The sequence below is a fragment of the Pectinophora gossypiella genome, chromosome 18 (assembly GCF_024362695.1).
Source record: "Pectinophora gossypiella chromosome 18, ilPecGoss1.1, whole genome shotgun sequence".
Taxonomy (NCBI): domain Eukaryota; kingdom Metazoa; phylum Arthropoda; class Insecta; order Lepidoptera; family Gelechiidae; genus Pectinophora; species Pectinophora gossypiella.
The window spans coordinates 4,726,514-4,753,414 of record NC_065421.1 but is presented as its reverse complement, the minus strand read 5'-3'; the positions used below and the strand labels follow the sequence as shown (position 1 = coordinate 4,753,414).

General features: G+C 38.3%; 2 protein-coding genes across 3 annotated transcripts; both read right to left on the bottom strand.

Annotated features, from left to right (window-relative positions):
- Window positions 1–251: 251 nt before the first annotated feature.
- Window positions 252–3,671, bottom strand: LOC126375165 (carboxypeptidase B-like). The gene is made up of 6 exons (XM_050022031.1): window positions 3,517–3,671; window positions 2,936–3,145; window positions 2,158–2,251; window positions 1,549–1,860; window positions 1,012–1,282; window positions 252–635 (listed from the first exon to the last, which is right to left on the bottom strand). Exons 1-6 carry the CDS (start codon window positions 3,588–3,590, stop codon window positions 325–327), a joined length of 1,272 nt encoding a protein of 423 aa, XP_049877988.1. The 5' UTR covers window positions 3,591–3,671; the 3' UTR covers window positions 252–324.
- A 1,447-nt stretch (window positions 3,672–5,118) lies between these two features.
- On the bottom strand, window positions 5,119–26,650 carry LOC126375162 (glucose-dependent insulinotropic receptor-like). 2 transcript variants are annotated; one of them, XM_050022026.1, is made up of 5 exons: window positions 26,178–26,650; window positions 20,766–20,900; window positions 8,284–8,433; window positions 6,667–7,522; window positions 5,121–6,100 (listed from the first exon to the last, which is right to left on the bottom strand). In XM_050022026.1, exons 1-5 carry the CDS (start codon window positions 26,458–26,460, stop codon window positions 6,058–6,060), a joined length of 1,467 nt encoding a protein of 488 aa, XP_049877983.1. In that variant the 5' UTR covers window positions 26,461–26,650; the 3' UTR covers window positions 5,121–6,057. The 2 variants fall into 2 exon arrangements, with proteins under 2 accessions (XP_049877984.1, XP_049877983.1); XM_050022027.1 differs by lacking the exon at window positions 6,667–7,522 and having other exon boundaries at window positions 5,119–6,100; window positions 26,178–26,648.
- Between the last annotated feature and the right edge of the window lie 251 nt (window positions 26,651–26,901).

The window sequence follows — 26,901 nt, the reverse complement described above, 5'->3', positions numbered from 1 at the left end:
TGCCCCGCTTTCCTGTTTTTGTGTGCAGCAAATTTAAAGAAACGTCCCTCAAAGAAGTTTTTCATACTTAAGTACTTAACAAAAGTTATAAAAGAGATTCCATTTGAGGTAATATAAAAATACATACATAACTGGTGACATGACGTCAAAAAATATTTATAACACCTTTTGATTACAAAAAAGAAAAAGTGTAATTTATTTTTAATTGAAAAAAAGGCTCTCATAAATATTTTTCATACAAAAACCAACCATTATTGTTTTCAAAAAGATTTTATTCCAAAAGGAGATTTAATAAAAAAGTTTGCTTTAGCAATTAAACGACGCCTAAACACCATATACGTCGATGACATATTTGGCTCCTTCGCGGATACCACTCCAGGTTTCGGTGACGATCTGCGGTAAATAGTCGGACGGGACTAGGAACCCGTATTCATAGCCTGGGAGCTCCAGAGTGTAGGTTAGAGGAACGCCTACGGCACGGGTCCAGTCGCGAGAGGTACCCGTTGTGAAGTAAAGGACCTGGGCAGCGTTGCCAACTATGTAAGTATCTGCGCCTTCCAGAGCGACGTTGTCGATGGCCTGCGCCATACGGACTCCGGCCAAGTGGAGGCTCAACCCGTTGATAGGGAGAGAACCTGTTAAAAGACAAAAAATAATGTAAAAAGGTTGGTTAATAGCGAGTTTATTTCGACGATTCGAACTGAAATATTGGTTTTCGAGTGGGTAGGTAGTTTTTCTAAGTAACTCTTTTAGATTTATATTTTCATTTTGAAAAATGAAAAATACTTAAGGAAGTAAAATAAGGAACGAATACGCAATTACTCATACAATATTCAAAAGTAGGCATTATCACGACCTCATCTCTAGACAAAGTTTGCATGATTGATGTACTTATATGAAAAATTTTAATAATAAGCATTTGGAGAGGATAATTAGCTATTAAATGATAGAACTTACCATAAGTGAGTGAGGTCTCTAAATATGGACTACCAAATCGATTTTTGGACTCACCATTGTTACCCCAAGCGTAGAGGAACATGCTTCCAAAGCTGTGCAGGGAAATGTACATGGCAGCTCGATTAATCTGTTGCTGAACGGCATCTCTGATAACTCTGGTCTCGGACTCAGAGAACGGAGTAGGTCCTTCGTAGACGATCGTGCAGGGGTTGCCAGCGTTCTCATTGGTCCCCCACTCGTGGTCGAAATTGCGGTTCCCGTCTACTCCAGGACACTCGAAGGAGCCAGGGTGATTCAAGGAGCGGGTCTTACGCCACATGCGATCCTGAAATAAATCATCATCATTAAGAGCCACACTGTTGTCAATGTATCATTCTCCATTCTTGTCTATCAAGGGCCAATTCTTTGACAATGGGATAAGGAAACGACACGTATTGTGTGTAGTAACACAATAGATGGACAGCGTTGTTTTAAAGATAAATTAGATGGAAAATTGACACAAATCACCTGTTATGAAAAACCCAGCGACACTTTCGATTCAAACCACGTCGAAGGCCACAGGGTATCATTAATCGTACCAACAATATTTACCTCATCGATGGAGTACTCGTAACCGTCAGGGTTAACTAGGGGAATGATGATCCAGTCGAGTCTCTCAGTCAGGTCGCTGTCCACGATATCAACGACGAGTTGGTTAATGATGTACAGAGCGACGGGAGGGGTGATCCATTCCCTGGCGTGCACGGCCGCGTCGATGACAATGACGGGTTTGCGAAGGTCTTCGAAGCGCGAGGTGGAGATCCTCACTAGTTTGATCTGACGACCTTCGTAGCTGAGCGCTGCGTTGATGACCGTCACTGTGTCGGGGTACTCAGCGGCTAGGGCGTCTAAGTGTTCGTTAATCTAAAAAAAGAAAAGTGAGGATGTGTAAGTACATCAGTACTGAGAGATTGTGTTCACTTCAACAAGAGACTTAGATTGTCTACGGGTGGTACAGGGTGGTAAACTGTCGCCACCAGTACGTTTTCGTTCTATTCATCTTTGTACTTCTATATCAAGTATAGCGACTATCTATAAAGATACCTACACCATTACGAAACAAATCTCGTTGTGTTGTCTTAGTTCATTACGGAGAAAATCATTCTTATTCTAATTCTTATGATCACTTAAGTTATTTAAAGTAAGTATACTGCATAATACCTCTTCATGTCTGCGGAAGTCTTCCCAGATGGGAACATCGCTGTCTCGTCGCCGTCTTGCCTGTTCAATCTTGTTTTCTTCATCACGAAGAATACTGTAACAATCGATCAATTATGATACGATGGTCAACAGAGTGTGCATAATATTAAGGCTAGTCATCGGAGCAGAAGTGGGGAAACCCTCACCTCACCTCATAAAACCGTAGCCCTCGTTGAAATACCTCGTCTTAATGTAAAGGAGGATTGAAAAAAAAGAGCATTGGAACACGGCCATATTTTTAGACTGCCATCAGAAGAACAGAGGGGTTAAAATGGCCACATCGAAGCAATTCATCTTCTTAGATGAATTGCTTTAGAAAGCAATATTGCAATTTGACATTTGCGCATGTAAAAGTAAGTGCGCAATGCAAACAAATGTCAAACAGCAATATTGATTTCTTAGATGAATTGCTTCGATGTGGCCATTTTAACCCCCCTGCACCTCAGTAACCGCATGCACACGGATCAGCAACCACGCCTATCCAACTACAAGTAGTTGTAAGTTCGACTTCGTGCAGTCATATAGTGGACTACATGGAGTCGTGGCATTAACTTCATGCAGTTGAATATATAACAGCGCGCGGGCCCTTGCTGTGGTGCAGTCCGTCTGATGGCAACCTTAGTCTTATTCCTTATACTGTCTACGGGGCAAGTGTCATAAAAAAAAAAGTATCAAGATATTCTGGACGCATACTGAAAGTTTAATCTAACGTTACAGTTAATAAAGACACAACACTTACGTAGCAAGATTGTCGACGACCTTGGTGTACGTCATTCCATTGCGTTCAAAGTACGGTATCCATTCAGCTTTCTCCTCCGGCGACAGTCTGACCAGGGCTTCGAACTTTCCAGAAGTGGACCTAGAAGCTGGGTTGGCCGATAGAATGTCCAGATTGTTGTCTAGGTTTGTAATCTCTTCGGACGAACCAGCAACTCGGTAAAGTTGGTGGCTGAAAGTGATAATTAATGTTTTTAATAGCGTCGGTATTTTTGTGAGTGGCCTAAATTTAACTAACGGCATATTGTATAATACAAGGATTATGACTTTTTCATAGGATGAAAGTAGTTGATAGGCATTTCCTCTTTCGTTACGAATGAAAATGCCTCGCCCATACTGCTCAGTAAGCAGACTTTTTGGTGCGTAACTTATTGTAGATTTACAGCAAATGGCATTAACTACTTGGCCGGACAAATCGGGAGCGCTGAGGGCTCTTAGCTGGCACAAAAAGACAACAGACCTGATGTAGCGAGATGGACGAGGCCTATGATTCTTTGATATAAAACATAGTAACGTGAGCAGAAAACAAGAATCAACACTCACCCTTCATATTTATCATGGCGGTCGCCATAGACGACTGAAGCCAGGAGAAGCAAGCAAACCACCAGTCGAGACATCTTCGCCAACCAAACTGATTCTTCCACGGCTACCGTTTTGTCTAATTGAGCTCCCGATTACCCAATAATCCACTAGATAACATTTATTGGCTAGTAATCCCTCGAATCGCGATGTTATCATACAAGATATCATGTTGTTGCTGCATGGCATCATTTATCCTGTTTATTAGTTTTCACTTTCTAAACGGACACTACTTATATAAAAATTGTATTCTTTACCGTATGGCAAGCCTTGCAAGACATCACCGATTTAAATCATTTCAAAAGAAGCTTAAAACAGTACCTAATTGACAAAAGTTTTTATACTCAGGATTTTTTTAATGATAAGTAGTTTTTTTTTAATTTTATGTCTAAATTATGTATACTTGTTCTCATTTATTATGTTTAAGTCTAAAAAATATGCTGTAACTCTCCTTTAAACTGCTGTGCCTCCGGGTCCATATGTATTACTCACCTTATATTACCACCCTCCTACCGAGTGGAACACAATAAATGATATGATTATGACCCTATTACTCTTTAGTTTAATATAACGCGACAGTTCAAGATGGACGAAAGGAAAAAGGGCCAGACGACACGAAAGTGGCAGTGGACCTCCTATCACTGACTACATCTGCAGAGCGTGTGGTAAACCATGCCGCTCTCGCATTGTCTTAAGTGATGATGGTAACTTGGGCGAGACGGACGAGGCCTATCATTGTTTGATATAAAACATAGTAACGTGAGCAGAAAACAAGAATCAACACTCACCCTTCATATTTATCATGGCGGTCGCCATAGACGACTGAAGCCAGGAGAAGCAAGCAACGAGACGTCTCATCTTGCAAATAAAATAAATGTAGTCATGAAAAAAATGCTTCTTAGACACTGTCTAAGGGAAACATCTGGAAAAGGTGCATGACGTCTGATGATAACGCTATTTTCGACTGGTAATGCCAAGCAGTAGTGCCTGTGGGGAAGCAAAGGTAACTTAACCGTACCTATTCATAATTTTATTAAGTATTTTGGAGTGTAAAGACTAAACAAAGAGTCTGACTATACGCGTAAAAATATCTAGTACTTAATGGTAACTATTTTTTTTCTCTACTCTTTCTTTTATGTAATTTTCAATTTGCTATCTGCGAGGAACTATAATTGGCTTTCTGTGTTTACCATAAGTTGCTACTAAATTAATTATAGCTGTTGTTGTTTCTCCGAACATTAAATAAATAAATAAGTAAGAAATTGCAATAGTTCCTAATTTATACTAACGTTTTCTGTTTCGTTTCCTCTAAAATCGTCTTGTTCATCTACTTCATCGTCGATATTTACTTATGTAAGTAGGTAAGTAAGTAGATTTTTGTATAAATAATGTAAAAATACGTCTTTTTATGCAATAAAGTTACGTAATTACCGTTTTATAATATTGATTATACTGTAACTGAGCCAATTGCAGAAATAAAGCTAGGTGATTGTAAATAATAAGGTACCTAATATTGAATAATAAGGTAAATACCATTTATCTATTACAAACCTAACTATCTTTATTATACTTGTACATTATATTTAGGTAAGTAGCGTTAAAAACATGAGCTGATTATAGAAATCCATTGTAAAGATTATTCATTGATGTAATTTTTCTACATCACCCCACGTAAACCGTTTTATGAAATAGAGGTACAATGTGCAGAACAATAAACAAGATTGTTAATAGATTCTTAAACTTTATTATGAAATAATGAATAAGTAATGTTCTTAACTTATTGAGTGGTTTCTAGTCTTCATCTTCCATACATATTTCCAATACATTCTTTTTAATGACTTTTTGAAACCCGAATGCCTCCAAGCGTAGATTATCGGGTCACACAGACTGTTGCATGCGCCTAATAAAAACAGTGGTCCGTGGGTTATTACTTCTATGGGCAGACAGTCATATCCGTTCTTCATAATGTCGCATCTTACATATACTATAATAGCCACATAGTACGGTGCCCATGTGCATACGAAGCAAATGATTACTATCAAAACTGTTTTAACAGCTTTCAGTTTACTAGGGTGTGCATTTAGTTCCTTCGCTTGTCCGTAATACGTTGATATCTTAGAGACTTTCCTTACTCTGTTTGTCGTTTGTCTGTTGATATTTTTGTCTACTTCCTCCTCTTTTAAATTGGTCGTGCTCCGTTCACGCATCTCGATAGACGTCTCTGCTGTTTCAGTTTTGGAGTCTTTAGATATCGTTATGGTAATCTTCGTCTTAGATACATTGTTAGCTATACGACATTGGTCTTCGACTGCCTTGCTTATGTATGATATGGTGTTAGTTTCTCTGTACTCCCTGATTTTGTCAACTTGTTTTACTGCGCTGTGTAGTATCAGGATGTATAGAACAACCACCATTACAATGACAGACAGAACTAAGCAGGAGACCAGCTCGAGGATCGCCGCGGGGAACAATGCTATATACCAGCATCTGTAATCTCGAAACGATCTACCTGTCCATCCCATAGCTGGTAGGCTTGCAATACAAATGGCTGAAAGATAATTGAAACTAGTTTACAAAAAGTAGTCTACGACAAGACACTAATATGTCTAATGATTACGTCTAACCAAGCAAATGTAACAATATAATTTTATAATTACTTACTTTTTTATGAAAACGAATGCGAAACTTAAAGTGAAGTAAAGCAATAAATAAATGATGCTTAAAGCTGACACTCTTAAATCTACACAATAAGTTAACACACTTATATTAATCACATACAGCTTGGTTATAACTAATAGGCAACATAACATTAACACATAAAAAAATAAAGTGATAATTTCTTCATCTTTCTTATCATGTCATATTTATGATTTAAGTAAAATAAGGTAAGTCTCTTACTTACAATTACAATTACAATTATCCTACAATAATATTTATACTACAAGGCAATTATAATAACAGAGCTAACACCGTAATTAATTTTACCATCTACTGTTTTACAGAGAGACATTTTAATTAAAAATACATCTTTTAGAAAAGAGTACTTTGACTACCGAGTTGCGTTGAGTTGTTGTTGATTGAGAATTTACCTATAATTTAATTTAATGTACTTACTTACTAAAGTACTTCCGTAAGTATTTCCGGTAATAAGCTATTACAGATCTTTGAAATCCTTTATGCCACCAAGCGTAAATTAAAGGGTTCAAAATGCTGTTGACGGAGGCTAGAGCCGCGGCAGGACCTCCCAGAAATTTCAAATTAAGACATTTGGGGTTAGTAAGCTTCTCTTCGCAAAACACAAAGAATATCACTACTATGAAAAATGGCATCCAAGTTATTATGAAACTGCCTGATGTGAGCATCACTACAGTTACCGCTCGCCATTTCTTTGGGTCTTTTGATTTGTGTTTCTTTATTTTATCATTCGTAACATTAACTTGAGGGTTTCCAGAAACGTCACTGTTAGATGAATTGGGACATGACGAATCGATAGTGCAAACGCTGAATTCAGAAGTGCATTTTGTTTTATCGATTTTTGTGGAGTGGTAATCTTCGTGAATAAAGTCACTGATACTCTTAGACTTGACAGACTTTGAATTTTTGGGTTTATTCTCGTGGAGATTGTCAAAAGAGACACTCCTTTTCAATTTCTTACAGTTGACCATACTTTTAGTGGGATACTTAACTGAGTGGCTGTTGTCGACTTTATTTGCGTTACCATTACCGCGATAGATTCGCAATTTGGGCTTCTCGGGGTCTGATTTCTTTAAGGCCTTTATTTTGTTGACGTTAGCTAAAGCCTTTACCAAGATGATGGAATATAATACAGCGACTACTACAATAGGTACTATGCTGAGGAAAGAGTTGAGGAGAATAAGAGAGCCGGGGAAGAGGCCAATGTAATAGCATCGATTGTAGTGTAGTTCCTGGTTGACCCATCCGGTGGCGGGCATGAAGCCCAGGGTAATGCCTGCAAATACACATGTTAAGCATTATATGTAGGTTAACACAAAGCATGGACAATGTTAATTGATACAACATAGACACAAATTAAAAACATTATGGAAGTCACGGCGCGTATCAAAACGGATGAATTTTTGAAAGTACCTCTAATACAATTTCGATCGCGTATTTTACTAAAGTAAATCCCTGATAGCTCTGTTCGGAGAAAGCGTGACTTACATTGTGATGTCACGGGTTCGAATCATGGTTAGGGCTCTATACCACTAACTTTGAGTTCATGTTTTGATCATAGATAATAATTGATATCTCGTGTTTTCCAGTGCCCGGTTAAAGACAATAAGCTCGCTCCTATTACTTATAAGGGACTTAAACATAGCTGACCCATACGATAGAAGAAAATAAAGAGCTTACCTATAGGTATTAATGAGCAGTTACAGTCCCTTTACGGTTAAAAAAATATTTGCACCACCAAAATTAAGTAACAAAGTACTTAAAATACATAATAACGGGTTCTTACAGCGTTTAAATCCGGGAAATATGAGACTCCCCATATTTCGACACTGTTGCAAGTGCTGTAATCACTCATCCCGTGATCTTAGGTAATTGTTTTAATTATGATAATAACCGCATAAACTTAAAACAATGTATAAACATAGTACTTTAAAAAAAATCATGAAATAATTATTTTACACATGTAAGTACAGAACACGATAATTTTGAATTTGTAATTAATTGTTTACAAAACATTTAAAAATGCGTCTTACTCACCAACCATCCAGATACAGACGATGCCGATCCTAACCTTGGTGGTGTTGAAGTATCTTTGATAGTACAATCCGTGTAGTATGTAGAAGTATCTGTCTATGGCTATGAAGCCCACACTGAAGATGGATACCATGGCGGGGCAGACCAACATTCCTGTGGAAATAAGTCAAATTCAAAAACACTATGCGCAGAAATAAACATAACGCATAGGACAAATACCTAAAAGACAGAAGAGGTATAATTGGGTAGTTTCCAAAGTCAAATCTGTTACTTTTTACGAAACGTCAAAACGCCAAATTACCATGGAATTTGTATGAAAAAGCAACCTGTAACGTCACAGAAAAACATGTTAAAATTCATATATAAGTAAGTTACTTAAATAGAAAAAAAGAAAACGTTTTTTGTCACTTTTAGATCTTCCTTTATTTAGTAAGTATTTTATAATTTATCTTTGACCTAGGAAACTACCCAATTGGATAATCATTACCTAAAACATAACATAACATTAACAGCATATATCCCTTCAATCAACCGGAAGAGGTATGGAGCGTACTCCACCACGCTGCTGCACTGCGCACTCTAAACTCACATTTTGAATGCAGTGTTTTAAGTTTACGCGGTTATTTATCATAATTAAAACACATAATAACGGGTTCTTACCGCGTTTAAAATGGCGATATGAGACTCCCGATATTTCGACACTGTTGCAAGTGCCATGATATGATGATGGTATGATGATGATGATGTGTGTGTGATGATATGTCTGCCCGTAGAAAATTATGGATCTACCTACTCCACTCCAATCTCATCAGTCATCCCGTGATCATGGCACTTGCAACAGTGTCGAAATATCGGGAGTCTCATATCGCCATTTTAAACGCGGTAAGAACCCGTTATTATTTGTTTTAATTTTGAATGTAGTGGGTGTCAAGAGACAACTTGCAGTAACTAATGGTGCACTATATTTTGGCATAGTTTTTTTCAGAAGCCCAGAAGATGCTTAATGTGAGTTGATTAAATTCGCAATCTAATGCTGCTCATTGGGCATGTGGATTGGGGTTTTACCAAGGACCGGTTTTACCCATAGACTTCGATGTTTTTGCCACATCCTAAATCTATGGTTTTACCCGATGCCATTCAAGAAAAAAAAATACGACTCTACCAATAAGTACTTACTTACTTACATAACATAACCAGCCTATAAACGTCCCACTGCTGGGCACAGGCCTCCCCTCAATCAACCGGAGGGGGTATGGTTGGTGGAGGTGTTTTTACGGCTAATAGCCGGGACCAACGGCTTAACGTGCCCTCCGAAGCATGGAATCATCTTACTTTTTCGGACAATCAGGTGATTCAAGCCTGAAAAGTCCTTACCAAACAAAGGATAGTCTCACAAAGTGATATCGACAATGTCCCCATCGGGAATCGAACCCGGACCTCCACAGATCGTGAGCCTAACGCTCTAAACTTACTTAAAGAATCTTTTTTTAGAGATAACATAGGTACGCTTGAGGGTCTAATGTGGCCTTTGCCACATTGACTTCCTCAAAAAAATGTTGTCAATGCCTTCGGGCAAATTTGGGGCCTCTAGGCCCATCAAAGGTAAAAAAAGTGATTTGACATTTGCGCACATAAAAGTAATAAGCAATGAATATATATTTTTTGCCATAACTTCGCCTTATAGTGAACAAAGAGAACACCACGAAGGCGTCTTTTTGAATCAATCAGATGAAAGTGACAACTATGATTTCCATGACGTGTACAAAATAAAAACTCATCACTTGACTCATCCGCATACTATAAGCATGTTGGTCAACAAATCCATAAACAACAAGACGGTTATGATTTATATTTTTAAGATTTACGAGAATTAAATGCTAATAATGTGATATAACGATACTAAAATATCGATCCAACGCAATACCATCTTTTTTATAAATTTGACTAAGTTACCAGTTCCCTTTTTGCAATAAAATTCCGAACAATTAAAGTACGAGTTGGCAGTGGACGACATGAGGCAGCAGCGGCCGACGTGTCGCAGCGACACAACTGGTTTCTATGTATTTCTATAGCGGCGACATGTCGTTGGCAATGAAAGATACTTTTTTCTCCGCGGGTCATTCGTCGAAGCAACAAACTTTCTCAGTTGCTCAGTAATAAATTAAAATATTTTAGTTGAAAAGCTTATTATACAATCATTTTTTCTCAATTAATTTGATCTATTTTGCGCGTGTGACTGTTCTGTGTAATTGGATTTTTGCTGTGCCTTATTTGTGAAGTGAAAATCTAAAAAATTCGTGACACCAACAGAGTTTCAAGCTTAAACACAGTGCTGAACCGTGTTCGTTAGTTGGAAGGAACTGCGGTCTGTGTCGCTCTGTGTCGTTTTGCTGTTGTATTGCTACGTGCCATTGAGCGCCGTATGTTATTCTACCTACATACAACTATTGCCTAATTGTTTACTTCAGAACTATGGCCTCCAAGTGCGACGGATGTGGTAAAAATATTCTGGACTTACATTACATGGAGTGCTCAAAGTGCAGGGGTACATATGATTTGCTTTGTGTAAACATGGCCAAAGACATCTTCAATAATCTTACTGAAGAAAAGAAGAGCCAATGGTTATGTCCTTCCTGTGTCTGCCTACTCCCTAGAGGAGACAATAGTGCCACTCCCGTACGACATCTCGCATCCGGCTCACCTACGCTAAACAATACCTACACTAAAGGCAGCGAAAATAATGTAAACATGTTGCGGGGCAGTAGGGCGAAGGTACATAACCAGACCCTCACGCCTGTCGCCACCCCTCCTGGTAACTTTGAGTTGCAAATTTCGACACAACTTACTGAAATTAAGGAATACCTGGACTTAAAATTGAACTCGGTTAAAGAAGAAATCCTTGCTGAACTGGCCAAAAAGGTTAGTTTGATGGAGAATTCGGTTCAAGAAATAAGAAGTCAACATACTATATTAAACGAAAAGATCCAAAAATTTGATGATGCTCTTAATTTTATAAAATTGGAACAAGAAAAAAGGGACCAGACTATAAATAAATTATCACAGGAAATTGTTACTTTAAAGCAAAAAAAAACAGACACGGAAAATGAAAATTGTTTGTTAAAGTCTAAGTTATCCGAAATCAATACTATTCAGCGAAATTTGAATGAGCTTGAACAGCGTGCACGTCTCAATAACCTGGAGATCTTCGGGGTTCCGGAGAAAAGTAATGAAGACCTTTTTACTGTGGTGTCTAAGATCGCTTCCTCGTTAGAAATTACTTTAACGAGAAATGACCTAGATTATGTCGCGCGTATTCCATCTAGCACAGCTGCGTCATCACAATTACCTAAGACAATTGTTATCAAATTCAGAGCGGCTCAGCTGCGTGACACATTCCTCAGCGCGGCTCGAAAAAAGCGCGGCCTAACCTCCACGAACCTTCAGATGTCGGGTGAATGCAGGCAGATTTTTATTAATGAGCATCTCACGTCTCATAACAAAGCCCTATTGAAGGCTGCTAGGCAGCAGTGCAAAGAGTTGGGGTTTCAAAACATATGGACAAGAAACGCGAAAATATATATAAGAAAACACAGCAAGTCTCCGGCTATCAGAATTATAAATATGGAACAAGTCGAGCAGTTAAAACATGTAAAATAGTTTATTTCTTTATGTACATAATTACTAATCTTAGTTTAATTGTAACACTGTTGCGCATACACCACTACACACACTATACTCACACATTGTCACATGATGCTATACGATACTATATAATACATATTCTGCATTCTACATATGATTATAGGACTATTATCTGGTCAGTGATAGTTGACATTTATCGCGGTACGGGAATAGAAAAACACTATTATAATATAATTAATAAATGTTTACTTTATGAGTTTTAAATTTTATTATCAGAATTCCCGTAGCATACGCGGTAAATTAATTGATTTTACTCAGGGACTTCTACTGCATGATTATGACGTGGTAGGTATTTGTGAGACATGGCTGTTAGACAGTATTAGCGACTCGGAGGTATCTGACAATAGGTACGACGTGCACAGGCACGACCGGCCGGTGAGTGGCAGCCTGCAGCGGCGCGGCGGTGGTGGCGTGCGCTCCGTCGGCGGCGGAGTGATGCTGCTCACGCGCCGGGGGCTGGGCGCGCGCCGCCTCCCCCTCCCCGCCGGCACTCCGTATCAGCTGGTTCATGTTACTATTCGGGCTCGTGCGCTCTGCGGTATCCGCGATCTTAACATTTTATGCGTTTATTTCCCTGGCAGTGGTCCGGTCCACGATTCGCAGGTATTACATTTTGAAAGGTACTTAATTAATTATATCAATGGAAAACCAAGTGACGACTATCTACTTTTGGGTGATTTTAACTTCCCGGATATCGAATGGAGACCTAATCCTGATGATAACAATTTATTGTCATTTAACGTAACTAATGAATCACAGAGACAATTTCTAGATACTCTTTTTACTTTTGGACTTTCACAATATAATAAAATAATAAATGGTAATAATAAATTCTTAGATCTTATATTTTGTACTCTGGATACCACCACAACTCGCAGTGCGATTCCGTTGACGCGTGAAGATATGCCTGATCATCCGGCCGTGGAGTCGGAAATTCCTAATTTAATTTTAAATAAAACATTAAAAGGCCCTAAAACTAAAATTTATAATTTTAAGAAAGCTAACTATGATACTATTAGGACGCGATTGGCCGCTATTGACTGGAATGCAAAATTACATCAGGGATCCGTTGATGATGCGGTTAATTGTTTTAATACTGAATTAAAAGACGTAATTAATGAAGAAATACCTTATTTTCTTAGCAATGGTTCTTGTTATCCAATGTGGTACTCGAAGCCTTTAATTCATATAATTAAAGAAAAAAGTAAATACCATAGATTATGGAAACTATTCCATAATAAAATGGATTATGATGCTTTTTCACTTCTAAGACGACGACAAAAGGAAGTACAACAGGAATGCTGGAGTCGGTATACTGACGGATGTGAGAGGGCAATCAGAACATGTCCTAAACAATTTTGGTCGTACACTAACTCATTGCGCAAGGACCGAGGACTGCCGATACGTATGATTTCTGGGAATACTGTGGCATGTGGAGGTTTTCAGATATGTAATGCATTTTTAGATTATTTTCTCTCAGTTTATACCAGTACACCAGCTAATTTAACTTCCAATTGCGTAACCACTGTGCCAAATTCGATAAACTCTATTAATTCTATCGAAATTACACAATCATTAGTTGAAAGATACTTAAAGAGACTGGATCGTAATAAAGGAGCAGGGAGTGATGGGATACCGTCTTTATTTGTGAGTTTGTGTTCTAAGGAACTTGCCCATCCATTATCAATAATTTTTCATAGATCGCTAGTCGAAGGCGTCTATCCAGAAAAATGGAAGGAGGCCCATATTACACCGGTTCACAAAAACGGTTCCAAACAAGATGTTCAAAACTATAGACCAGTCTCAATACTGTCTGTTTTTGGGAAAATTTTTGAACTGATTGTTCATGATCAATTGTATCCCGTGGTGGCTTCACACATCCCCGAAAGCCAACACGGATTTATGCGTAAAAGGTCCACTACAACTAATCTTGCGGTGTTTACAGACTTTGTTGCTCGGCACATGGATTTGGGCTTTCAGGTTGACGTCGTGTATACCGATTATGCAAAGTGCTTTGATCGAATAAATCATGATATTTTAATTTCAAAATTATATAATGTTGGTGTGCATGGGGATCTCCTAAGGTGGCTTACCTCTTATCTTCGAAACCGAATGCAAGCAGTTAAAATCGGAGCTTTTAGATCTGACTTCGCGCCTTCTCCATCCGGAGTTCCTCAAGGGTCCCATCTGGGACCTCTTCTATTTAATATCTATTTGTACGACATAACAGCTTGCTTCCAACATTCGGATGTTTTGATGTATGCTGACGATAAGAAAATATATATGCCTATCCGTTTTCCTGCGGATTGTGATAAATTGCAACAAGATCTCGACAGACTTTCTGGATACTGCCGTAAAAATTTGCTTGATTTAAACGTTAATAAGTGCCAGACAATTACATATACAAGAAAAAATAACGTTATACAGTATAATTACAAACTTAACGGTATTGTAATTCCAAGGGTTAATTTCGTCCGAGATCTTGGCGTAATGTTGGATATGAAATTTCTTTTCACAAGGCATTTCGATTATATCTCACAGAAAGCGAATAAAATGTTGGGATTTATTCACAGGTGTTCTAAGGCTTTCCATAAGGTTGATTCGCTTAAAATTTTGTACTTTGCATATGTCCGAAGTATTATGGAGTATGCGTCGCCGGTCTGGTCACCGTCGTATATAACTCATAATGCTCAACTTGAATCGGTTCAGCGCAAGTTCACTAGAAGGTTATATTATCGCCTTAAGAAGAATGGTGATTATGATGAAAGGCTGTCCCACTTCTGTATGCACTCACTTGAAAACAGGCGAATAATTGCAGACATGAAGCTTCTGTACGACGTGGTAAATGCTCTGCTGGACTGCCCCGCGCTTACGGAGCGGATATTCTACTGCACCTGGACTGGTCGCGTGAGGCGTAAACGTTCCCTATGCCCCGGCTTGTCTCGGACTATTTATGCCAAAAATTCAGTCATACATAGGATTATCTCGACATACGAGGAGAAATTTGCCTCTGCTGACATTTTCTTTCTCGCGAGAAATGAATTTATAAAATTCGTATTGAGACAGTTTCCTGTTTTTAATAATGGATCAGATACAGAATCATAGCAGAAGTATTTATTAATTTTCTAAAACTGTGACATCGACAGACACGCAAAACTTCAAACAATTACACAATGATTACACAATTTACACATATTCACACAAACATTCACACTCACCAATTTGCAGCAGGTTTGTTTCTTTCTTTCTTTGCAGTTAAATGCTAGTTATTATTATAATTATTCTAATTAATCTTTATATTTCACTTTCCGCTTTATAAAATTTAATTTGTCAAACTTTGTAATTGGCTAGTATAAGATTTTTAACATCGCAACTTTAATTAAGATTATTATAAGCTGTAAAGTTTGCAATAAACGATTAAATAAAAATAAAATATTTCATAGAAATAAATAGAAACCAGTAAGTAGTGTGTGAGAGGTATGGAACGCAGCATCCTTGGTGTTAAATTGATCGATCGGATCCGAAACACCACGCTGCGTTCCAAAACTAGCAGACGTAGCGAGAAATGGGACTGGGCTGGACATGTTGCCCGTATGCCCGATCACCTCTGGGCCAAAAAAGCTACAGAGTGGGTTCCTGCAAATGCTGGCAGACATCGCGGAAGGCCACGGAAAAGATGACGCGACGAGTTAGACCGCTTTTCGAAACTGTGTCACGAACAAGTTGGGGACATGGAGGAGTGGAAGAAGGGAAGAGAGGCCTTTGCCCTGCAGTGGGACATTGAGGGCTATTAATAATAATAATAAGTAGTGCCTCTGCGACACGTCGTGCGCTGCTGCCTCATGTCGTCCGCTGCCAACTCGTACCTTTAGGAATTTTTCAATGACGTCGTTTCAGCAACGCACCTAGACTCAGTCTAATCATCTCTACTTGGTCTGTGAGTCTAATGCACAGGCTGACTGAAACTAGTTCTTATAGAACTATCTGTCTTGGGGACATATAGGTTCACAGAGGGGAACGTCTGCGTATGTCTGCGAACATGTCTTTAATTATAAATTATTTAATATTAATATTCGCACGCTGTATGGCTGAGTGATGGACTTTTTTTTATATAATAATATATATATTTAAGATCTTTTGTACCACTCTAGAGCGAATAAATTGTATTTCATTTCATGTGCGTCTGCTTCTCACTTCTGTGTTGCTTTTTGGTAAAAATATGTATCTAGAGACAAAATTTTATTCCCAAGCATGTTACGAATCACGTAGACAAAACCGACTTGTAAATACCTAAAACCAGATTTTATATTTTCTTAGCTTTTGCCCGCGGCTTCGTTCGCGTTAAGTTAATCATATTTAGGTTCCTACCTTGAAAACTGCGAAAAGTTCCATATAAAATTTCACCTCCCCTTTGCAGAGGTTGGGCGCAGATTTCCAAGAAAAAAAAAATGATGCGCGATTTTTTTGTTAGTCACAAATAGTACACTTACCAATTTTTACTTTTCTACCTTGAAACTTGCGGAATGCTCCATACAAATTTCCCTAATTTTTCGATATTCCCTATTTTAGAGAAGTGGGGAAGTTGTTAGGAAGAGACAAAAAGCAACCTATGTCACTATCTCAACTTAAAAAATCAAGTCAATTCGTCGCTCAGTTTTGCTGTGAAAGACGGTCAAACAATCAGACAGACACTTTCGCATTTGTAATATTAGTATGGATGATGAAATACATAATAATAAGATTAACGAGGAAGATACGACATCGGACGAGGAAAAATTGTTTACCCAAATAACTAGTTACATTTTATACCTAACTAAGTAGCACGTGTTTAGCATACTCAACCAGAGCAGCGGCACATGTACAATCAAAAGTCACGTTAAAAAAAAACGAGCGAGTATTTAATTGGCATTTTGGACGTAGCTGACTCTGGGATTCCCTGTAGGTACCTACAGTCATGAGCAATGTCATGTACCTACGGTCTAATCTAATCTAGCCTACAAGATCCCACTGCTGGGCAAAGGCCTCCCCTTCTTCTTTCCATTTTTCGCGGTCCTGTGCGTATTCCGGCCAGTCCCTCCGGCAAGCGTCCAAGTCGTCACGCCATCTCTTTCGAGGTCTGCCACGACGCCTGTACCCGTCATGAGGCACCCAATGTGTGACGATCCGTGCCCACCGCTCAGGGTGCATGCGATCCTACGGTTACGAGTACTAAATGTTTACACTTTGCAACCATGTCACATTAAATCAGAAATCAGAAATCAGAATCATTTATTCAACGTAATTATCATGGATAAACTTGTTGAAGGTCAATGTAACATTTTTGAATTTACGTCATTTCGCAAGGTGTTATGGCTGAGGAGAAGAAATGACAAGAAACTGCAACAGCAACACATCTTTTAAAAACCAATGAGGATATACATTACAAGTTATTTAATAACTAGAGGAACACATTCAATACCAGACATTTTTATCATTTAGGTAGTCATTAATCTTATAATAAGCTTTTTTACATAAAGTAAGCTTCACGTGAGCTTTTATTTTCTGACAAATTTAAAATATTATCTGGTATTTTATTGTAAAAACGTATACATAACCCCAAAAAAGATGAATTTAATTTACTTAATCTAGAATTTTGAATAGCAATTTTATGTTTATTTCTTGTATTGTAAGTATGCCTTTCACAGTTTCTCGGAAGGAGAGATAAGTTTTTACGTACATACATAATGTTTTCATATATATATTGACTTGCGACCGTCAGTATATTTATTTCTTTAAACAGCTCCCTCAAAGAGTCCCGACAACGCAGCTTATAAATAGCGCGAACTGCTCTTTTTTGAATGATGAAAATAGTTTCTACATCAGCGGCTCGACCCCACAGCAAAATACCGTAAGACATTATGCTGTGGAAGTAGCTGAAGTAGACAAGTCTAGCAGTGGGTACATCTGTGAGTTGTCGGATCCTTCTGACGGCATATGCTGCTGAACTTAGCTTGCCCGCTAGTGATACAATATGCGGGCCCCATTGAAGTTTTGAATCTACAGTAATTCCTAAGAAAACTGTGTGTTCATCAAAATCTAGTTTCTCGTCGTTAATTTTAATGTTATTATTTACTTTCTTTACGTTTGGTAGAACAAATTTAATACACTTCGTTTTCTTAGCATTTAGAACTAGGTTATTTACTGTAAACCAACTTAGAACCTGCGACACAGCGCATTAACTTATCAAATCAAATCAAATATACTTTATTGCACAGAACTACATACCTGTTTAATTTGTTAGAAAAGTTAATGTGACATGGTTTCAAAGTGTAAGTATACATGTAAATATCCATGACTGTACCTTGCCGTGTGCCGCATATCCTGTAAGTGCGAGACAGACAGTCCGCATGCGTCTCCCTTACTCCTTAGCCGCTTACGATCGTTTAGACTAAAGTAACAGCGTCTGTGGTCTAGAGGTCGAGCGTAAGGCTCACTATCCGGAGGTCCCGGGTTCGAATCCCGGTGGGGACATCACAAAAATCACTTTGTGATCCCTAGTTTGGTTAGGACATAACAGGCTGATCACCTGATTGTCCGGAAGTAACATGATCCGTGTTTCGGAAGGCACGTTAAGCCGTTGGTCCCGGTTACTACTTACTGATGTAAGTGAGTAATCGGTATGAGCCATGTCAGCCTTAGGCGGTTCAATAATAACCCTGACACAAGGATGACCCTCACAACGCACACGAAAGAAGAAGAAGACTAAAGTAAGACCTAGAGGGGGTGAGGTAAACAAAGCTCAACGCCCTATACGAATTGGTGCGGGGGGGGGGAGTTACCGTTCTATATCTAGTAAGTACTTATTATTCTTTATTGCATGACTTAAGACAGATAAAGATAAACATATAGCAACACATTCAGTTTTTTCTGTCACTAGGGGAAGCCCTCAATCCAGTACCGGATACTAAGTTACGTCTACAGATGCTACTCGCAAGAAAACTCCTATCTAACAACGGATATTATCAGACTTTGGCTTATTGCTACATTATATGTATAATGATATGCATATACGTATCATTATACGTATAATGTAATGTATGTATGAATATTATGCAAATCATCATCACTAATTTAAGACCCACGCTACTTTTTTAGGGAAAAATAGAGCAGTGGTTTCCCTCTTGCCTTCCGCCTCGCAGTACACTGTCTGACGCGAGTGGGATGGCGCCCAGAGTAGTATATTTCAAAGCAGTACTAGGATTCCTGTCCTCCGCTTCTGAATAGTACTGACAGTTACTGTTTCTCTGTCGGATTTTACGACATGCCCGGGAAGACAAGCAGCTGATCGTATTTTGTTTCTTATTTCTTCAGTCCAGGATAGATCGTCCAGTGTAAATAAATTGACTGTTGTGCGATTTGATACCTTACCATACCGTATTAAAGAGCAAGGCACTAAATAAGCATTTCCTATAGCTTTATGGTGCATAAAGTCACGGGTAAGTAATGATGATAATTGATAATAATTGTTATTTAGGCTCTTAATTCTTCAAGGCGATAGTTAAACGATTAGATAATTAAGCCCAAGTAACTGACGAGTCACTGTAGACTCCTTTAACTTGTTTATCGTAAAAAAAAGGAACAATGATGTTTTAAGAAGTATGACATCATCACTAATAGTAGGTACGCGTAACTTAATGTTAGTTTACATAACTACTTAAAACGATCAAAAGCACAAAAACATTCGATTGCTACATAGAACCTTAACCTTCTTATTTGTGGCGGCCGGCCACTGGCCGGTTATGGCGATCCGAACTAACATTACACTGGGTCAGAACTCAACATTAAACGCATACTTAAATGAAAAAAAAAACGAAATCTTCAGAAGTAACGCCATCTGCTGACGTAACGTTACCTAGCTGACTGAAACGCATCACCTTAATGGCAATATAGTATAATGGCCGCTTAATAGAACAGCCTCTCTGGTTTGGTGGTTAGAGCGTTAAGCTCACGATCTGGAGGTCTGGGTTCGATTCTCGATGTACACTGTCGAAATCACTTTGTGAGACTGTCCTTTGTTTGGTACGGACGTTGCAGGCTTGAATCACCTGATCGTCTGAAAAAGTAGGTAATATAATTCCACGCTTCGGAGGGCACGTTAAGCTGTTGGTGCCGGCTATTAGTCGTAAAACAGCTCCACCAACCCGCAGTAGAGCAGCGTGGTGGAGTATGCTCCATACCCTCTCCGGTTGATTGAGGGGAGGCCTGTGCCCAGCAGTGGGACGTATATAGGCTGTTTATGTTATGTTAAAGGCAACAGGCTCGCCCCCTATTATATGAACCTTAAACATTTGGCGAGGAGTGGGTATACCATACACGTCTGCCTACCTCTTTAGAAATAGAGGCGTGATGCTATGCTACCTAGGAGTATATTGAAGGACCTTGCGTGTAACTATAAAAGGATAGTGTGTTAATGGCTAATGCTTAATAAATAATGTAATTAGTAACACCAATTTCGTAAATTGTCCTTGAAATGACATTGATTTAGGTCGTGACATACATTCATGGACTGTGTTTTTCGTTAATTCTTTTGTAGACCTCTACGTCTCCCACTGTGCATTTCTATACAGGGTGTTAGTGACATCGTAACGAAAACTTTGAGGGATGATTCAGATCATGATTCTGAGATGATATCAAGAGGAATTTTCTTTTTAATCTGTTCCATGTAAGCTCTTCTTGGTCTTCCCCTTCCTCACACATCTATATTGCCAATTTGGATGCAAAGAGTTTTTTACAATAATACGTACCAATTTGAAAGATACAGAGTGGGTTGGAGGTCATATTGTTGTCGACGATGGTGCCGAAGATTATGGAGATGCCGACGATGGTATCCGCCAGCGACACGTTCCCCAGCAGCAGGTACGTGCTCTTTGGTTGCTGACCTGCAAATATACATCGGAATCAGTGATGGAATCCCAGGAATGTTCCAATATGGCATTTTTAATCCCCTGGTAGGCACAGGGCTCCCCTTTAAAAGAAAGAAATAAATTTATTACTTCCGGACACCACAGATACAGACAGGTACATTACATTCAATACTGGACAGAAACCACATGGAAATCAATACACAGAAAAAAAAAACGAAAACAAAAAGAAAACCAAGATCAAAAAAAAGAAACTAAAATAATAATAATAATAAAAGTAAGTATCCTAAATGCAACGCACTGAAAGCCCGATCATTTCCCGATCTTTAGTAAGAGAGCGGACTGTAGCAAACCCTCCGTCATCGCCGCGACTACTACGATGGGACCAGTTTAAAGTCGTCTCTATTTGAATAGGCTTTCTAAAAATAGGGTTGCCTCACCTAATCCTGAAGCGTTTTGTGTAGAAAAAAAAGTACTATGTGACATTTTATTGGTGAAATTTACCTGGAGACCTGGCCCATTCGATAATACCTATCAATAAGTACAAAAAAAGGGTTGTCTCAACCTACCCTTATGCCAGCTTCAGTTTCAGTTGTGCAAAGCTATTATTAAACTATTAAGTATTTTAAAAGCTCACGAGAACTTGGGTGGAACTTTGTCCTCTTCAAATGTTCTACACTTGTATTGTCTTCAGGAGGTGCAAGAGAAATAAAGGAGTACTCGTAAGTTAGTACGTGTTTTAAGCAAAAAAGGCAAAGCAATTTGGACCGATTTTTGGTTTTTGACGGAAAGAAGTAATTTATTTCAAAGACGATTGTCCTCAATATTCACAAGTCTCTCTCTCTTTATTTAAGAGTTGCACTCTTGTCGGTGGAGTAATAGCCTTCATTACTCCATAGATAGGGCGTGTAGAACGGTGGTTGCCCCAATCGCCTTCTGTTCCGCAGCACACCGACCAATTTCTCAATCGGTGATGTTCTAGCTAATTCACAAGTAAGTATATTCTGTTTCATTTCGTTTTATTATGACTTTTATGTGTCTTACGAATGTTCCCGTTGTAAAAACTCTTTAATAATATTATAATACTTAAAAAAAAACAGACCTAAAGGTGACAAAAAACGTTTTCTTTTTCCTATTTAACTTTATGAATTTTAATAAAGAAAATTTTAAGTAATAAAATGTGCGACATTTTATCACGTTTTTTGGTGATAGCGGCCGTAAGTAATTTCTGAAATATTTTAGTCTTCAGCGCTGTGTCTTCAGGAAAAAAGAATCGAGGGCAAATTAACTTTTACTTTACATAACGAAGAAAAAACACGATAGGTTCGTCAAATTAATTAATTAAATGAATCTCATCTGTGATCGTCATGGAAACGGGGAAGAAACATTTTTGTGCCAGTTTTTATTCTTTGTTGCTTCCTTCTCTAATTTTAAACGCAAACCGAGTAAGCTAGAACAGAAACATTGTGTATAAAACATTTGTCCTAACTTTCTTTAAGTAAACCTAAAGAAACATAACAAAACGCATCAACGCAGTTCAGGAGCCTTTGTTCTGCTCAATAATAACCTAAACACCACTCCACACGACAGAAGAATTTTAAAATAAAATGTGCCTTAAAACTAAATCAATTAATTCTATCAACCTAATTAAATCAAATTGATATTCTATAAAAACCTGGACCTGTCAAATCTTCAGGTTAGGTAAGCGGACGCGTGTGCGTTTAATCGTTTTTTTTGACGTGACTTATTGTAGATTTGGCACAGATGGCATTAACTACTTGGCCGGACAAATGGGGAGCGCTGAGGGCTCTCATCCGGTACAAAATTTAAGACAACAGGCTTGAGGGTGCCCAGTTTGGTCGTCTAATCGAGATTTGGGTAGGTACCTATAGGCGAACATCCCGCGATCAAATCAAGGATGATTTTGAAGATTTTAAAAATGGAAGAAGTGAAAGTAGTGTTTTAGAATCGGCTGTGTAATTATCGACACAATAACGTATGTACTAAGATTTACAAAACTGAATTTCATTATAAGTATTATTATAATTTCGTTTAAAAAATATAACGAAAATAAAATGAAATAAAATGAAAATTATGTCACATGAGTGTTAGTGAAATCAAAATTAGTACATCTGTTATTGTGTCAAAAATTATACACCCATTAGAATCATTAAGTACATGGAGTTACTAATAGTAAAGGATTTTGTTATTTTAGCACTCACTCGTAATTAGGGAAACTCAGAAAGAAAAAATCACATCGAAATAATCTGACTCGAACGTTACATACTGAATAAAGATATTTTAGAATTAGAATTTTAAATCATATTAGAGAATTATATTAGTTAAGTAACTTCAAGATAAGTAAGTAACGTAGGTAGGTATAACGAACACACAACGCTACGGTCCGTTCATACAACCGAAGCTTTGTTTAATTTACAATTAACACACATCAATGGTATTGCAGGAAATACCTCAGATGGATTTACAACCTTGACGTCTTTAGAAATTTGTTTTAGGCCTAATAGGCTACTTGACAACCTAGTCAAATGATGTACTTTTTACGAAACGTCAAAACGAAAGATTTCTTTGGTTTTTGTATGGAAATACTGTCCTGTGACGTCATAAATAAAAGAGGTCAAACGTCATACTCATTGTTATTTAATTGATAAATAAAATTTGAAATTTTAAGTCGAAAATCTCGCCTCAGACCCGAGTCGGTTAAGAAAAAGTCTCGAGTTGTTTAAATTCAGAAGTCGAATTCTGAAGAGTCAAGTCTTATCACATTCCTAAAAAGAATCGAGTCGTAATGTTCGAGGTGAGTCTTTACAAGCGAGGCTAGTCACTACATAGTATAAAACAAAATCGCTTTTTCTGTTCCTATATATATACCCTATGTACGCTTAAATCTTTAAAACATTTTAATGCGGTTTTTTAATAGATAGAGTGATTCAAGAGGAAGGTTTATGTATATAATAACATCCATTAAATAATGGAGAAATACTGTTATTTTTGAGGTTTTTAATGTGATGTCGTAAATAATTTCATTTTTTCCTCATCATTGCACCCGAGCGAAGCCGAGGCGGGTCGCTAGTCTAAATTATAAAGCTTAAAAGTCCTTTCAACACTAGCTGGTGTGCATGAAAATGATTTTTATAGGTATCAGATAGCGTTATTTAAATAATGTTGTGTTCGACGCGTCTTGTGAGACTGACGGAAACATCCTCTGATTAACCAAAGGTTTTCAACACGATGCCAAGTCGAATTTCAAAGGATATGTATAAATGTGTATTTTAAGAGTATAAAATCCACCCAACCCACACAATAGAAGAAGAATTGTGGCCCTGTGGTACATCGACTTGCTTCTAAATCGGCGAGCGCCGCGCGCCGGTTTGAATGAGTTATTAATTTATCGTAAGTGCAGTTTTCACTGACAAAGTTGGCTCAACCGTTACAGAATGGCTATACGGCTAACCACCTATCATGTTGGTTAAACAGAAAGTTCAGTGAGGTGTGGGTACTTAGTTCATCTTGCGATGTACCTTTGACTACCATAATTGGGATATACTCGTAAGCTTATGGTAAGTATGTTAGGTCATCGCGTTGCGAAATGGACATGCGTATCATCATCACTAATTTAAGAGCCACGCTCTTGTCGGTGTAGCAATCTCCATGTTACTTTTTAGGGAAAAATAGGGCAGTGGTTTCCCTCTTGACTTCCGCCCCGCAGTACTCTGTCTGACGCGAGTGGGATGGCGCCCAGAGTAGTCTATTTCACAGCCGTACTAGGACTCCTGTCTTCCGCCTCTGAATAGTCCTGAAAGTTACTGCTGTACTTTGTCAGGTTCCAGGTTACAGTCCCTGTGACGCGCCCCTTCCTTCCTGCATGCATACCAACACCAAAACATGCATAAATATACCAAAATGTTTGATGTGCCAACTACGATGGAAGAAAGTGTGGTTATCAACAGGCTTCATCATGATAGTAACTAGATTTTTAACAAATAAAAATGGCACCACCTTATTTGGTACATCTTAATGGTGATAATTAGTGACGGGCGCATGCGCACGGTTGTCAACACCGGCACAATGCTTGAAGGATGACTCACGAAAGTTTGACATCTACTAGGTAAACAAATAACAATTGTTATATAATATTTTATATAAATATCGGGTAAAAAATATATAAGTAGACGTCCGTGTCTGTGACGCGTTATGTACTAATTTCATGTTTTTTATATTTTTGTCGATGATATGGATCGAGCTAATAATTTCATAGGAGTTCGAGAGAGAGCGTTATACACTATGTTTATGTTTATATATATATTGTTGTTATCATATCATCTGATAGACAAAAACCAGACGAAAAGTAACATAATACATAAAGCTCACGACTGGGCAAGTCAGAGGTACACCTGAAGCAAGATGAACTGAATACCCACACTAGGTACACCTGTTTCAGGAAGAATCTACACTTATTTACAATCACACAAAGAGATAATTAAATCGAAATATCTGACTCGTTAATGACGATATATAGATCGAAGAATTTCGCATCGAAGGAGGACAATACAATACAATACAAATACACTTTATTGCACCAAAATAAAAAGAAATAACCCGACCCGGAGGACCCGGTGGTGTAATGGTTAACACGCTCGTCCCGGTTTGACAAGACCTGCGGGTTCTAGGCCCGTCCGTGTCTGAATTTTCTGCGATTCCCTTTGTGAGTTTCCCTAAGCACGGGTGAGTGCTATAAAAAAAAGTTACAATCTGTTAAAAAATGCAATTACCATAGAAGATTTACTAACATTAGTAAGCAACACGAGGAGCTCGGTGGCGCAGCGGTTAACGCGCTCGGTCTGCGATTGTTGAAATAAAGCAACTTTCGCAAAGGCCGGTCATTGGATAGGTGACCACAAAATAAATGTTTTCATCTCGAGCTCCTCCGTGCTTCGGAAGGCATGTTAAGCCGTTGGTCCCGGCTGCATTAGCAGTCGTTAATAATCCGCACTGGGCCCGCGTGATGGTTTAAGGCCCGATCTCCCTACCCATCCATAGGGAAGGCCCGTGCCCCAGCAGTGGGGACGTTAATGGGCTGATGATGATGAGTAAGCAAGAAATCATTGTTACAAATACCCTGGATCCAAGTTGCCAGAAACAAGAAGTTTATTATTATAAGTGATTAGATCACTTACGAATGAGAAGTGTGTCAGGATCGAAGCAAATGGAATTCTATAGCCTCTGCTTACCCCAGTGGGAAATAGGCGTGAATTTATGTATGTATGTATCACTTACCTTTTTTTAATATTAGTCCACTAGATATGACAACGGTTAGGTTGCTAAGTATAATCAGAGATCCTATAACATACGCTACGAATTTGTACACCATTAACTCTTCTCTTTCTTTTGTCTTGTACATCTCAAACAAATCAAACAACTTTGCCTGGGTCTCTACACTCTGGTTCGTTAAATTAGATAGACTTATATTAAAGTATCGAGTCACTTGATTCACTGTTTCATTATTCGCTAAAACTGTTAGTGTGTGATTATAAACTGAATCCGTTGCGTTATGTTCCATTTTTGAATCACTATATCACGCACTATATTTCACTGTTGTAACGCATTTGTTGTTATTCAATTTTGTTGTTGTTGAAGAGTTGTCGCGTAGTGGAACATGCCATACGGGTGGTGTGGTGATGACTGCGTACGCGCACGGAGCCGCGATCATCACGACTGTGACCTAACTGGTTAACTTGTGTACCTACTTTGATTTAACATAATGAGATGATTTACATTTTTATGGTTCCACTCACATTTTACGTATCTTTCCTTGTTGTTTATGAAATTATTATTCGTAGGTATATCGTTGGTTTTAAATTCTGAGATGATTTTGTTTGGGTTCGACATGTGCAAGACAAATTTGCACACTCAAAAAAAAAAAAAAAAAACAGGTTATGAGCAGCTGCAGTAGTTTTAGGCGGATGAGACGTTCGTTATGTAAAAAAATTACGATTCAAAG

What these genes read in the sequence shown, in the direction of transcription:
- LOC126375165 (XM_050022031.1), bottom strand. Translation starts at nt 3,590, where the DNA reads ATGTCTCGACTGGTGGTTTGCTTGCTTCTCCTGGCTTCAGTCGTCTAT. An exon ending in GTCGTCGACAATCTTGCTAC is followed by an intron (nt 2,252 to 2,935) that starts GTAAGTGTTGTG and finishes CGATTGTTACAG; the next exon opens with TATTCTTCGTGATGAAGAAA. An exon ending in ACGAGTACTCCATCGATGAG is followed by an intron (nt 1,283 to 1,548) that starts GTAAATATTGTT and finishes GATTTATTTCAG; the next exon opens with GATCGCATGTGGCGTAAGAC.
- LOC126375162 (XM_050022026.1), bottom strand. Translation starts at nt 26,460, where the DNA reads ATGGAACATAACGCAACGGATTCAGTTTATAATCACACACTAACAGTT. An exon ending in TGGACTAATATTAAAAAAAG is followed by an intron (nt 20,901 to 26,177) that starts GTAAGTGATACA and finishes GTATATTTGCAG; the next exon opens with GTCAGCAACCAAAGAGCACG. An exon ending in CGTCTGTATCTGGATGGTTG is followed by an intron (nt 7,523 to 8,283) that starts GTGAGTAAGACG and finishes GTGTATTTGCAG; the next exon opens with GCATTACCCTGGGCTTCATG.